Source organism: Abramis brama (assembly GCF_963993115.1).
Source record: "Abramis brama genome assembly, chromosome: 14".
In the NCBI taxonomy this organism is placed as follows: Eukaryota; Metazoa; Chordata; class Actinopteri; order Cypriniformes; family Leuciscidae; genus Abramis; species Abramis brama.
In genome coordinates, this window is record NC_139976.1 from 31,042,484 (window position 1) to 31,057,417 (window position 14,934).

Here is a 14,934-nt window from a genome sequence, read left to right on the forward strand (position 1 = left end):
CAAATGTTGAAAAGATAATTACATTAATTCATAATGAACGATTCTTCTGCCAAGTGAAATAGCTCATTAGCCTCTACATGTGGCTGTATATAGCAACAGCTTCGAACATGACTAATGCAATCAGATATTATAGACGGAAATAATAATTTTATAACGTTTTAACATTATAAATGTGCTGCAACTATCGTACCTGCAAAATCACTGTAAAAAAGTGACAAGCATTTGATTGAACTGATATATAATAAATAGAACTGTAAAGTAAATATAGTAAATAGAAATAGAACTGCTTTCAGTGAGTGAATCTGAAAACATTTCAGTCAGGATTGGTATGATGTCTGGAATATGTGTTCATGACTGAAAATACATCTTCATGATCTTGTTTATCATACATCTCTACATTTGGTTAGTAACTGTCAGATGTGAGAAAGAGAAAGCGAGAGAGATTTTTTGTGTGTGTTCCCATAATTCTTCCTGTATGGCGGCTATTTGCCTTTAAATGTGTGAAACAGCATCACACATAAAAACGTTTCATTTATTATTTATTAGCTAAATAAGGGCTTTTCATTTACTTGTATTGTTTTTATGTACTCTTATCCACAAATAATATTTTGGGCATATTTAGAATTATAAAAAACATTTTATTTCATATCTCATTGTATTTAGATAGAGAGACATGACACTGCTGACAGACCCAGTTAGTTGCACTTCTCTAATATTAATATGTAATTTATACTTTAAAATATGAATCTACATATCACATCTAGACAATAGCATGTGGCTTATTTAAGGTATGCATAAGGTAGCTATGGCCTACATTCAGTAGATAGATAGATAGATAGATAGATAGATAGATAGATAGATAGATAGATAGATAGATAGATATTTCCTTTGGTGAATCATTGCTCTTTTATCATATTCCTGAGGGGTGGGGGCGTTATGGAGATCCTCAATAAGCGGATGGTCAGATGAAATGGCACACAGAGGAAACATGAACTCCTCGAGCATTTACAGCACATTCGGACGCTTGTTCCCTAACAACTTTTCTCTTTGGGGGCATCTCCAGAAGAACTGGACTACCCATGATTTGACGCCTTTCTCCATCGACTTTCTGTTTGCGGGACACGAGCCGGACACTATAGTTTTAATGGTGATGTATGTGCTATCATTCGTGACCGGACTGGTGGGGAATATAATGGCTCTGTGGGTCCTGACGCGCCGGAGGAACCGCTTGTCTGGAGCGTCAGCCACCAGGAGACTCCTGGTCAACTTGGCGGTGTGCGACATGATGGTGGTGTGCGTCTGCATGCCGGTTAACTTAGGACTTCAGGTGTACAACGCCTGGGTGTTTGGAGAGTTTCTGTGTCGAGCTGTGCCGTTCGTTCAAGCGGTATCAGTCTCTGCCAGTGTTCTGAGTCTGGCCGCGATCAGTTTGAACAGATACTACAGCGTCCACAGTCCCCTGCACGCCAGATCTTTCTTTACGACCAGCAGAATGATATGCATGATAGCTGTGGTGTGGATCGTATCTTCTGCCCTGTGTTTGCCGTTGTTTTTCATGAACACGACTAAGACGCTTTCCCTACTAGACGGACTGCATACAGTGACTGTGTGCGTGGAGAGCTGGTCTAAAATCAAACTCCGCCAGGGTTACAACTTTTTGCTCTTCTGCGCGTTGTATGGATTCCCGGTGGTCTTTAACCTGGTCATTTGCTTTTTGACCGGTTGGAAATTGAGTAGAGGAGGCACATCATCAATATCAGATCCCAGCCAGCTCGCGCAAACCTCTTCGAGTTCGCGCCTGAAAACGCGCAAGAGGATCGCCAAAATGGTCTTTGCGCTCGTGTTGCTGTTCACTTTCTCCTGGCTGCCGCTTTATGCCGTGGACATCTGGATCGACTCCAACATTCCCAGCTCTCCTGATCGAAACGACGAGATGAGCAACGTTGAACATCATTGGATTCTCCAGAGCAGACCCTTTGCGCAATGGCTGGGTCTCACCAACTCATCCCTCAACCCTCTTTGCTACTGCTTCATCGGAAACTTGTACAGATCGGCCAAAAGGTTCAGAGAGAGCTACAGAGAGAAGATTTCATCGGTCATGAGTTTGACCAATAGGTCTTCAATAAGAAATTCTGCCTCTAAAATCCAGCAGCGCAACTCTGGCTCGTCTGGGAGATTTTCTTCAGAGACAAGGAGCTACACTGTTTTCAGACTGACCAGAAGTAAAAGCGTGTCTGCAACGACTGTGTGTGAGAGTATTTAACTAGCTTACTACAGACAGACTTGAAACAATCATGGAAATGTGAAAAGGGTGACGCTTTATAATAACTTTCATTGATACATCATTAACAAACATCATGCGCATAATAAAGTAGTTCACGTTGGCCTACATTTCAATATGTTTTAAGTTTCTTTGCTTTTCTTACTGTTTGAATAGCGAACAAAAGTCTGATACCTAATGAACATACTATTTATTATTTGCATTATTTAAATACTTTTTCAGCATTACAATTTGAGTAAAAAGTCTAGCTAAAAAAGGAGTAATAACAGTTATTAATCAAAGTTATTATAAAGTGTTACTGTGAATTATAGGCTTTATCTATCTTGGCTGTTTTGTCGTTTTCTTTTGTAATTATTTTGTGTTAAATAAACGAATACCAGATTTGTTCTGAATTTAGTCAATATGGAAAATTGCAAACCCAGAATGTGTGGCTCAAGCAGGATTAATGGTACCGCTGAGGGGCTTTAGCCCTGTCGTGTGGTTGTCTGTTATTCCACCAGCTCCTCCCCACCAGAAATCTAAAGATCACATAAATATTCCTACTGTTATACATTTTGATCACTGCACCACATTTCATCTTTCTGAAGCTCCTATATTTGGTGGGCAGAACAGTTCAACACACTTAAAAATAAAGGTTCTTTACTAGCATCTATTGTAGATCCATGGTGTCATTCCAGTTCACCATTGCGTTTTCCCCAGCTAACAGAGAGCATTCTCATTAGTTTGGCACTTTTTTTCAGTAACATTACTGGAACGTTCGTTCAAAGTTATCTGGTGTTTAATAATGTTCTCAAAACGTTAGCACAAAAATTCATTTTTTCAAAAGTAACATTCCCATAATGTCTGCAGAATGATAAAATGTAATGTTTCCTTAACATTTGTATAATTTTTCCCCCCAAACATTTAGAAAACGTTCAGAGTAATGTTCAAACGTAATGGGAACCTCAGCAAAACTTTCTTAGGACATTTTTTGTTAGCTGGGTTGCAGTTAAAAATGTTCTTTAAAATATTCTAAAATCTAATAAAAAATTATTCTTTTTATAGGAACTGCACTGAAAGGTTATTTGTGGAACCAAAAATGATTCTTCTATGGTATCACTGTGAAAAAACCTTTTGGAACCTTTATCAGTGACAAATTAGAAATCTAAAATGAACCATAATGATGTTGTTTCAGTGTTTGCCATCACATATGCAAAATCTGTCGGAGAGTAATGGATTTAGGTAATTACCCTCTTCTGTGTGACTAATATACAGTTAATGATAATTTGTTGCCACTAAGATGGAGCACAGACAGTGAATAATAACCCAGTAATTTTGACAAACAGATCTCTTTAATTTTCTGTGCAATGGAATTAATTTTGCATTAATCAGGACCAATGGCATTTTAAGATTATCCTCAAGCGCAACAGATTTTCTGTGCATGAAGATGTGATCTTCTGTGCAAGCATGCTGGCTATATTCAGAAATAATTATTAAGACAGCTTTGCATCATTAACTGAACACTGACTGTGCATGATTTGCTTAAATGAATCCAAGCACGATACATCAATAGATCAGAACATATGAGCGCTGATTGTTGTAAATGTGACATAAGCATCACTTTAGGTGTTTTAAATACCTGAATAAGCCTTGTCATTCAACCCATTTTGTTGTTTTCGAGACAAAACTTAGCATTTAATTTTCAATTAAACAGTAAAACGATGGTGTTGCCAGGATAATATTGGGTCTTTTAAGCTTAAAATACACATACATCAATAGGAGAAATATAATAGTCTCTCTCTTGATATCTCTGCCTTGCAAAATAGAAAAATTCAGTTTAAATGTAAAAACATTGCATTTGAATAATGTGTTGTTTCATGATTGATAAAGCAATTGAAATCTTTTCGTTTGAAGCACAGCAAGAAAAAAAAACGATCAGTTTTTGCAAATATATTACAGCTTTTTTCTCTTACACGAGTGCTGAATAGCCCTGAATCATTATCATTATTTACATTTTTCACCGTTTATAGGCGGTGGAAATAGAGGCACTAAGACCTCTACTTTGCTCTAAAAGATCTCAAAAGTGTCCTATGATTACATTGATTTAAACTGAATGTCTAGCACAAATGGGCTCCCATCAGTCATTCAAAATAAACGAGTGCTATAATGGATGTAGTGCCTCAAAGAGCTAGTGCTTTCAACAATCCAGACCTGTTTCAAAGAAAAAGGAACGTAGGTTACTGAAGCTTAATAATTCACACCTCATGAACCTATATAACAAAGCCCGGAAGACAATCGGTCCTCAAAGTAATCTATATGTTAAGTAGCAATCTTACCTTTTCATTTCAGGCACAGTTACTGTAAAAAAAATCGATTGATAAAAATGTGGATTGTGTTTAGGTTAATTAACCGCTTCCTTTAAAACCTACAATTATAGACTATCCTATAGATAGCAGTCACATTTGTATAAAATATCCAAGGAAGAAGAGCTGTAAAGTATTGGAGTAAATGTAATTAGTTACTGAACATAAGTATCTTTTTGGCTAGTTTGAGTATAAAAAATATTAGACACTTTTACTCTTTACTTAACTACATTTTTGAATAACTATATACTCTTTACTCCAATACAATTGTGATGAGTAGGCTAATGTAAGCTAAAAGTAGGCTGTAGGTAAAAGTAGGCTAATTGGTCATTACATTTTGCATGGCATCTAACTTTTTCTGCAGCAGTTTATTTCTGCTAAGAAAGAAGCGATATCGCCATCTACAGGGCATTGAAGGCAGGTACTATATCTTGTGCATTTTTGACCAAACTCACCCAAACTTGTCAACAAGTCTACTTTATATGAATGCAAGTGCATTAGGTAGTTGTGAATCGCAGGTGTTCACATATCTGAGATGAGGACATGGCTGCAGCCGAAACCAGCACATCCAGTGCAAGTAGGCTTTGACTATTTCATTTTACTTAAAGGAACACGCCAACTTTTTAGGACTTTAGCTTATTCACCATATCCCCCAGAGTTAGATAAGTTCATGCATACCCTTTTCATCTCCGAGTGTGCCATAACTCTGTCTGACACACCCATCGCTAGCCTAGCTTAGCACAAATACTGGAGGTAAACGGCTCCAGCTAGCATACTGCTCCCAATAAGAGACAAAATAACGCCAACATTTTCTTATTTGTATAGTCACAGCGTGTACAAATAACAAGGTCACATGAGACACAGCCATCTTCTAACCATATACATACTGGGAACTCTGTTCTCAGAAGGCGAAGCACTGCTACTTGGGCGGTGTGATTTACTCCAACTCTGAGCGAACTCTCTGCTCCTCACGGGGTTTCTCAGGTGCTGCGAGCAAATCACTCCCCCCAAGTAGCAGTGCTTCGCCTTCTGAGAATATAGTTACATGTATACGGTTAGAAGATGGCTGTGTCTCATGTGACCTTGTTATTTGTACACGCTGTGACTATACAAATCACAACATGTAAATAGGAAAATGTTGGTGTTATTTTGTCACTTATTGAGAGCAGTATGCTAGCTGGAGCCATTTACCTCCAGTCTTTGTGCTAAGCTAGGCTAGCGGTGGGTGTGTCAGACAGAGTTACGGCACGCACGGAGATGAAAAGGGTATGTATGGACTTATTTAACTCTGGGGGATACAGTGAATAAGCTAAAGTCCCAAAAAGTCGGCGTGTTCCTTTAAAGCTGCAGTCCGTATGTTTCCTCTTTGTCGCCATCTCTGTTCAAAATCTGCAACTGCAGTTATTCGCAGAATTATCAACTTTACGTGGGTTGTTCCTCGACACGGCACAGCGCGGTTGAATCCAATGTTTTGAGGAGAATGTACGGCTGTCAGTCGCCGCGCCGATGTGGATACTGTCATTCGGAGTCACAGATTCTACTTTTGGGAAATATGACCAACATAAGAATTTTCACCGGAAAATGTCATCTGAACAAGTAAGTTACATCCACTTTTGTTCTGACCAACTAAGGGAAAAACGGATTGCAGTAAATCGCGCTGATTAAATCTAACGATCACTTATCGCTTAATTATATTTTGTTCTTAAATTGTTAATGTTAACAACATCAGCACTGCGTGACTACATTTAATGCCCTTGTTTTCGCATGGGCCCGGCTCTTTTTTTCTGTAGCCACTCCGAAGTCGTTTGCATTTTACAACGGGTGAATCTCCAGTTGTCACTGGTGATTGTCGTTTGAACCTTTCTGGATCCGCCATCAAATTGATAAGTTTAATTATATCAAGTGCTGTGAGAAAAGGCTATAAATCTCCACCTCCAACATCCTCACACGCAACATAGCCTACTAGCCGAGACTCTTCTTTATGTGTACAGATGTGACGTAGTGATGTAATGACGCAAAGACATGCTTGAATTTCCCACAGAAATCCACCAGTCCCACTGGAATTAAAAACATTATTACAAGCTTACCGTTTTGAATTGAGATAAGGCAAGCAGATAGTTTTGTACACTGCCTGGTTATGTACTTGCTCAAAAATTTATTTTGGATAATTTTAACCCAAAAAAGTTACGGACTGCAGCTTTAACATTATTATAATTATTCGTTATATTGACACTTGAAGAGATGTTTTTGATGGATATTGGTTAGCTTTGCCCTTTTTGAGCCCTCGAACTTAACCGAGACTTGAGTGTTTGTTGACCTTTAAAAGGCTGTTGTTTTGACCTTTTTAATTTTAGAAAATAAACATGTGATTGCTCTCCTCACAAATCAACTGTTTCACTTTTCACTGGCATGTCTCTGTGTTCAGGACTAGTGCATCTTTGAGCCTATTCAGGATGAGTAGAATAGGCTACTTAAAGTCCCCATGAAATCAAAAACTGATTTTTTTGGCTTTTAGTATAAATATGTTATAGCTTGCTGTTATCTATAACCTAATGTGCTCCAAAACAATGAAAAAATTCTCATTTAGAAGATATAAACATTCAAAACATACAGTCTCTCACTTCCACCAATATGGATCACTCTGCACTTCAGCTTCTCATTAGATTTTCTGTCCAATCAAATGCTCTTTAGAATCTAAAGAGTCCCGCCCCCTACATTAGACGCTGAAGCTGCAGGTAAAATTGGTCACTTGTTCACACATTTACTGTTTTCTACATGATGAATGCCACATAGTGCACTATATAGGGGGTAGGGAACGATTCAGACAGTGTAAATATGCTTTCCACTGGGGTGAATGAAGTCTGGTTTCACACGAACCGCTGCAATGCCCAAACAGTCTGCTCCGGTCCAGAGACATGATAGCAGACCACATATCGGACCCATTTGACTTCTCCACAGAATGCTATATTTTAAAGGAGGAGGAGAAACGGTTATAGATTAGGAGTGTGCTGTGGCTTTATTGAGCTCAACGGCTCTGGCTGAGCTGTGAAACGAAACGCTATTGGCAATTTTCCTGTTTCAGTGGAAATGACCTCAACACATTGAATAATGCTGCCCGTTCCAAGGCACTTCAGTGGGCCTTTAAGTACTGTTTAATTCTGATATTCTAAGACTTTTACTGAAGTTCTTTTGGCATGAGTCATTTTCGCTGTAAGGTATCTGTAGTTTTTCTTAAGTATGGTTTTCAGGTAGGCTACTCTTTACACTCTTTACAGTCTTTAAATAATCTGAAATGTCCTGCATTATCCTGAGTCTTTTTGTTATTCAGTGCGGTTGTTCTTTACTGCCACATTCTGAGGATGGAAGAGACACTTGTGAGCACACTCAATAAATTATAGTTTGCTTCCTCATCAGACTTTTGCTGCAGTCACACACTCTCTCTCATCTTGACATCTAAAGCTATCCATCTGTGAAACCAGAAATGGGCTTCCTACCTCGTATCTCTTAAGACCGGCTGCTGAGTCTAATTTAATGTGTCAGTCCACACAATGGGTTCTTTTCAAAGGTCCTTTGAAACTACTGACCCTTATTATTTCTTCTGTCATTTAAGAATAATAGCAACTGACCAGCTGAAGGCCAACTTTTATAAATATGTAGTATGTTATTAATATGTAGTACCACAAACCTCTTTTTATAGTGTCTCAGTCCATATTACATACCACTAAGCTAAATTGCAATTATCGTGCAGCCCCAATTATGTATTTTAATTTTATGTTGGATATAATTGATTATAACCCTTTCTTCAACTCATGAACCCCCTGCAGTTCCTTCATGAACCCCAATTTAAGAAATCCTTAATTATAACAACTCTAAAGGAAACACCATTAGGAAAAGATACCTGAGGTCAATAATCAATCAAATGTATTTTTATTTTTTGAAATTTGTCTGACAAAAACAATTTTTGTGAAGAGAAATAAGCAGCCCTTTAACAGCCCAACAACAATGGGCTTTTTACTCTAAATAATATCCTTTCACATATTTAACAATTTCATGAATTGTTGATTTAATGACCTTAAACAAGTCTTGCATCTTCAAATATCCATGAAAATTTCTGGGATTCTCATTAGCTAAAAATCTGCCATTTGTAGCAGATTTTTAGCAAAAAACATGATTAATTGTTAAAATCCCCCTATGGAGAAAATCAAGCTTTTAATGTTGTTTTATGTCTATGTGGTGTTTTTAATATGCTTTAAGACAAACCATGTGCAAATTCAGTCAACACCATTGCTGAGTATTTTCTCTTCAAAAATGCGGTGAACTAAAGACAGTCTCAAAAACACGGTTTGAAATCGCTGGTGTTTCTGACATCACAAACTACCATGTAACCAATCACGTTACCGTGCTGGCGGGCTTTAACAGCGAACTAGCAGGGGAGTCACGAGAAGCCAAGTTATCCCGGTATATTTTTCAGTTGATATAAAAAATTGGGTAGATTTAGCAATATAGCGGGTGTATATTACGATGTTATAACTTACGATGAACTTTGGACCCTATCTTGCACCCAGCGCAATTGACTTTGTACACTGACGCATGTATCATTCCTATTTTGCACCCGCGCACAGAGGACTTTTCCCTCCACAGACGCACGTCGGTAAATTAGGAAATGAACTTGCGCTCCCGGGGGCGGTTCAGCGCAAAGAGGAGGCGTGTTCCGGCGCAAACGTTCCCTGGTGCTATTTTGCAGTTTCAGAAAACAATTCCGCCACTGACCAGGAAAAACCTAGTTTAAAGTCAGTGTCGCGTTGCGCATGTTATTCAGATGCTATTTTAAGGGCGCATGCTTGGCCGTAATCAGTGTAGCGTGTGCACAACGCACATTCACTTTGCTTCTCTCATCTACACACAGACGCAGCAGTTTTCATTTTTAGAAAACCATACATTATTACAAGGAAAAATATTAACACGAGGGAAATCATTGTTGTGTCCATGAAGATGTGAAAAAAATAGGCATAAATCTAGCTTACACATTTACCCAAATTATTATACGCCTGTTTAATGGAATCTAATTTGGGTGGGTTTCTCCCATCCCCATACAATGTCACTTCTCTGTGTTTTACGGCCCTGACGAGAACGTCGGTCTCCTCGGCTGTGAACCGTTCCTGGCGTGCGCCTGGCAAATCCGCGGTTATAATAGCAATCCGCCATGGAACAAGCGCGCCTGCTCTTAAAGGGAATGTGAGATGGCGCTCTGATTGGTTTATTTCATGTTACGCCCAAACCACACCTATGAATAATGAAGCTACTTCAGACCAACCCATTTTAGATTTGCGTCGGGCGCAAGAGTCATTTATCCCGCCAGTATAATAGCAACAGCGCCCAAGACCCGCCCACAAAGTTACTTGCGTTTCGCGCTTGATACTTGCGTTTCAGATCGTTAAAATAGGGCCCTATATGTCTTTCTCCACTGACATTCTGAATTGTTCAGAGCGTTTCTGATGATTGTTAGAAGCCAGCTGTCTGACTCTGAGATGCGAACGGGAACATGGTTTGTGTAACATTAGCAACACATTATTAGCTGTTTGATAACAGTCAAGCAAAAGGCTAATCATATTAATTACCATTATGAGTCTGACGTTGTAAAGCGCGATACTATTGTGCAGCGTTTACCTCAGTAAGTTGGCAGAGTGAATCTGTGACTTGGTGTGAGTGAGTGGAGGCGGGGCTAATTAGAATATTCATGGATCAGCTTATACTAAATGAAGCAAGGGTGTAGATTTACATTCAAGCTATTTTAAGGCATAAAAAAAAATCACAGGAAAAAAATGTTTACATATGTTTGTGATCAAGTATGAGTTTTAAGGGATACAATTATTGACTACATGGGAACTTTAACTTCTTATTTTGCATGCAGTGACTTCATGGATCTAGTTAGTTAATTGTTACAGACAGGTGTTTAGAAAAATGTGGTGGTGGTTTTTGTTTTCAAACAAATGCTTATTTGTTCCAATACCACAGTAATATTCACTAACAGAATGCAAATTGCTCTGTCCCTGAACAAACTTTTCCCAAAGTCACATTTTCTCTATTCTATCATCTATCTTCTCGATCGTTCCAGGATAATTGCATAGCTTTATTACAACAATCACAATTGGAAATGGTATCTAATCATGATAATTAAGAATTTAGTCAAATAAGAGGTGCATAGTTTAATAATTTAACCTGAGAGCTGTAATCAACCATAACAGAGTTGGAATCATTTGCAAAGAGCTGCACAGAAGCAGGAGAATGAGGTTTATGACACAAAGGAGTAGATTAGCATATAAATGTGAATTTAATTGTATAAATCAGGCACACTTACATAATTGCGCATCATTATTTTGTGCAATGTTTATTCAGTTTCAAAGTGATTATTATGCATTTGCCTGCTGAATATTACAAGTTAGATTTATCTTTGACCTGAATACTTCACTTCATTTTATACTTCACAAATTCACAAAGTTTACTGTATATTAGCCAAGAAATTAATTCCCAGAAAGATACTGAGCTCTATTCCCACTGAAACGCTTTTAAGTACAAATGAATGATTCTTTCATCAGTGCAATCATTTCTTCTGCGTACTAATTTTAGGACAGACATGAACAAATAGGATTCTTAATGTGTCAGGTCATTTAGAGAACCAGGACAATAAATGTTCATTGCCTCGTCTCAGAAGAGAGAAGCTGATATGAAAGCATATATATATTTCAAGTCTAAAAATGAATTACTCAGACTCCTCAATGAAGCAGAAAAAGATGAATGTTAAACAGCGCTGCAAATGCTGCAGTCTTGGTCCAGTGTCAGAGACATTTGAATTTGTAAAGTGGTTTCTCTGCAGCATATTGCTTATATTTGGCATTCTGGATTTACAATCAATGCAATAGAGGAGTAAAGATGAGTGGGTTATTGGGGGCACATTTTGGGGGCTTGCAGCTGAAAAAGTCTTAAGATGAAATTTTATGATTATTTTTTTAAACAGAGGGCAAACTTCTTGTTTTAAACTCTCATGAAGCATTTCTTAAGATACAGAAGCAATTTCAGCTGTCAATCTGTTTGCTTCTGCCTGAAAGGTATGCATACGCTTGTGAAAAATACCATACTTTTAAAAATAGTACTTATGGAAGTAACTTTGAAAGACTATACATTCAAACTGAATGTAATGTCCTTGGCCATTTGATTGCATGATTGCCATTAAATGCAAATGTATTGTTTAAATATAGATTCAATTTAGATTTTAGTTCTTTATATGTAATTTATAATCACTTCTATTGTTTTGGAAATATGATTAGTGTACTGCCAACTGACAAACATTTATTTATTTAACTCTACTTTGTAGAATGCAATCTTGTATGTCATGCATTTAAATGTTATTTAATTGCACATTTGTAATAATGAAATTGAAATGTAGTACATTTAAAATATATTAACATTAAATGTAATATCAAATAACATACAGTTACAATTATAATCTTCACATGTTTAGTTTAATAAAAACATCAAAATAAGTGTACTTTAAAGCATGATGAAAGATTATTAAAACATTGGAACTTTTTAACTTGACATTATCACTTTTAAAAGTCCACTTAAGTGTGTTAAACACACAATCAGCGCTTTTACTTTATTTTCTTTATTCAAAATATCTTCCCCTCCCTCATCTCTTCTCCGATTAAGTGATACTGGTGCAAGGGCAGGACAATCTGTCACTCACATCAGATTGACCAATAGCAAACCGCAACGATCCAACGACCCAATCAATTCCCGAAAGACAAAATCTTTTGTCCCGGACAAAAAAATGTTCTTGTCTGTGAAGCCGTTTCCGTTCAAGTATCCATATCACAATAGGGAAAAAAAGATTTCATGCCAACTTTAACATTATATTATCTGCAAGTACAGTCTTCTAAAACTAAACTTTCAAAATTTGAAATAGTAGTCACTTATAGCATAGTAAAGTATAATAGTATAATTGTCACAGTGTCTGGTTTGTGTTCCCTGGGTCACCACTAGATGTCCTCCTTCCCCATGGTGTCTGTCACATTCTGAACTACATTCCCCACAATCCTTATTTCTTCATTGCACTCAGCTGTCCCTTGTCACTAATAATTGCACTCAGCCTATTCCCCATTAGCATTGTCATTTCCCTGTGTATATAACCCTGTCTGTTTTAGTATGTGTCACGGAGTCTTTGTATTTATCACGCCACTTCAGTGTCTGTTGCTTGTCTTGTGTTTGGATTGCTATATTGGTATTTGACCCATGCCTGGACTTGACCACTGTTTTTGGATTTTCCCTTAATAAAATATACTTACTGCAAATTGGATCTTCCCTGCTTCCCGTGTGGGGATCGTGACAGAAATAGTATAATAGTATAGTAAGTATAGTAACCTTGCTATGTGTACTGCAAGACTGAGACTTGTTACAGCACTTATATACCGTTGCCCTCTTGTTGGTCTGATTGCTTCTATTGCTCTCCTCTCCTTATTTGTAAGTCGCTTTGGATAAAAGCGTCTGCTAAATGATTAAATGTAAATGTAGTCAAAAGTAGTCAGATTGAAATTTAAAAGTAATGCTAGCTGGTTACAGCAATTAAGATAGACTTCACTGAAATTTTACCTTAAAATCATGTGATTCCATATATGCGTTTAGAAGAGGCAATGGAAGGCTTCACTTTCTCTGGTTTATTTCCTAAATCCTCAAGGCTGCAGTTTCGAAAGTCTTTGCCCATCTGTGGACAATGTAATGACATTTTAATCCCGCTGTCAGGCACACAGGGCCTTGGCCAAGCTGGGAAAAGACTCCCAAAACTCTAGTCTCCATAACACATGTACATATTACACACTGTAATATATCGCCTCACTGGACTGTTTTTTGGATGTGCAATTGCCACTATCTGAGGAAGGTAAGTGATGTTGATAGGATAATTTATTTTAAACACCTGTAAGGGTTGCCTACCTGGAGTAGTAGATACAAACCCATACTTCTTTGTCAAATTGTTCTCACTTTTAAAATGACTTCAAGTTTTATAATGTTTTACATACATGTAATTGTAAAAAGGTGATTAGATAGGCCTAAGTGTAAAATATTAAAGTCCCCCTAATTTCATCCCTTAAAACTCATCTTTGATTACCAAAATTACATATTTAAACGTTTTTCCTTGAAAAAAAAAAATGTATTCATGCCTTAAAATAGCTTGAATGTAACTACACCCTTGCTTCATTTAATATACGAGGTTCTATTAATATGCAAATTAGCCCCAGCACACATTGACCTGATTGGTTACAAGGTTTTTTGTCACGTCAGAAAAACTTCTTTGGTTCACTGCAGTTTTAAAGAGAAAATACTCAGCAATGGTGTTGACTAGGGCTGGGTATTGACACAAATTTCACAATTCGATTCGATTTCGATTCACAAGCTTACAATTCGATTCGATTTCGATTCGATTCAATATCGATTATTTTGGATATCAGGTACAATACATTGCAAATTTTCTCAAGGAAAACAAATCTCTTAACTATTATTGTAAACTATGGGAGTCAGTTGTAGCCTATAGGCTTCATTAGCCTACTATAATATTGAAGGCAAAAATGAACTGATTTGTATACAAACACTTAAAATACACTTTTATTTATTTTTATAATAATAAAGTTATATATAATATGAAATTATATAAAAATTTAAATGGTGGCAAGAACATAAGAACATTTGAAGAACATAAAAAATTATAATGAATATGTAATATGGTGCATATATTTAACAAAATGCTGCTCTCTAGAGTTAATTTTTCTAGCTGACTAACGTTAACGAGTTTATGGTCACTGGATATTTTTTTCTGAGGTAAATGTGACGTTACATTTGTTTACTAACGTCTTTCCACGGTTGAAACACTGATTGAGCGATTCCATGTGACATGATACGGACTTCGATAAGTTGTACTCTATCTTTTAACACACTTTCAGATGCTCATTCATGTTTATTTCGCGCTGTAACTGATATTATTAAGGCGGAAGAGAAGGAATGTGCGCTCTGCGCTGCTGCTGCTCTAGAGCTGCGCCAGAGCGATCTCACGCCACAGCGACAAAACGGTAATTATGTTTTTGAATTTCGTAAGAACATGGACGTAATTTGAAATCTGAGACTTCGTTTTATATCAATAATAACAAAGCACAAAGATTATTGTGATTTATTGGATGGGATGCGCGCAACAATGTTCCATTCATTCATCAACTGAAAACAGGATGACTAATCGATTCTTGGGATTTAAGAATCGATATCGTTTCG

At 37.2% G+C, this 14,934-nt stretch overlaps 1 protein-coding gene across 1 annotated transcript; it reads left to right on the plus strand.

The window, feature by feature from the left end:
* The first annotated feature begins 955 nt into the window (after positions 1-955).
* On the plus strand, positions 956-2,704 carry LOC311096738 (galanin receptor 2a). Its single transcript, XM_084136064.1, has one exon. It carries the CDS (start codon positions 971-973, stop codon positions 2,261-2,263), a length of 1,293 nt encoding a protein of 430 aa, XP_083992190.1. The 5' UTR covers positions 956-970; the 3' UTR covers positions 2,264-2,704.
* The last annotated feature ends 12,230 nt before the right edge of the window (positions 2,705-14,934 follow it).

Excerpts from the sequence above, each read along its gene's own strand:
- LOC311096738 (XM_084136064.1), top strand. The coding sequence starts at position 971 with ATGGCACACAGAGGAAACATGAACTCCTCGAGCATTTACAGCACATTC.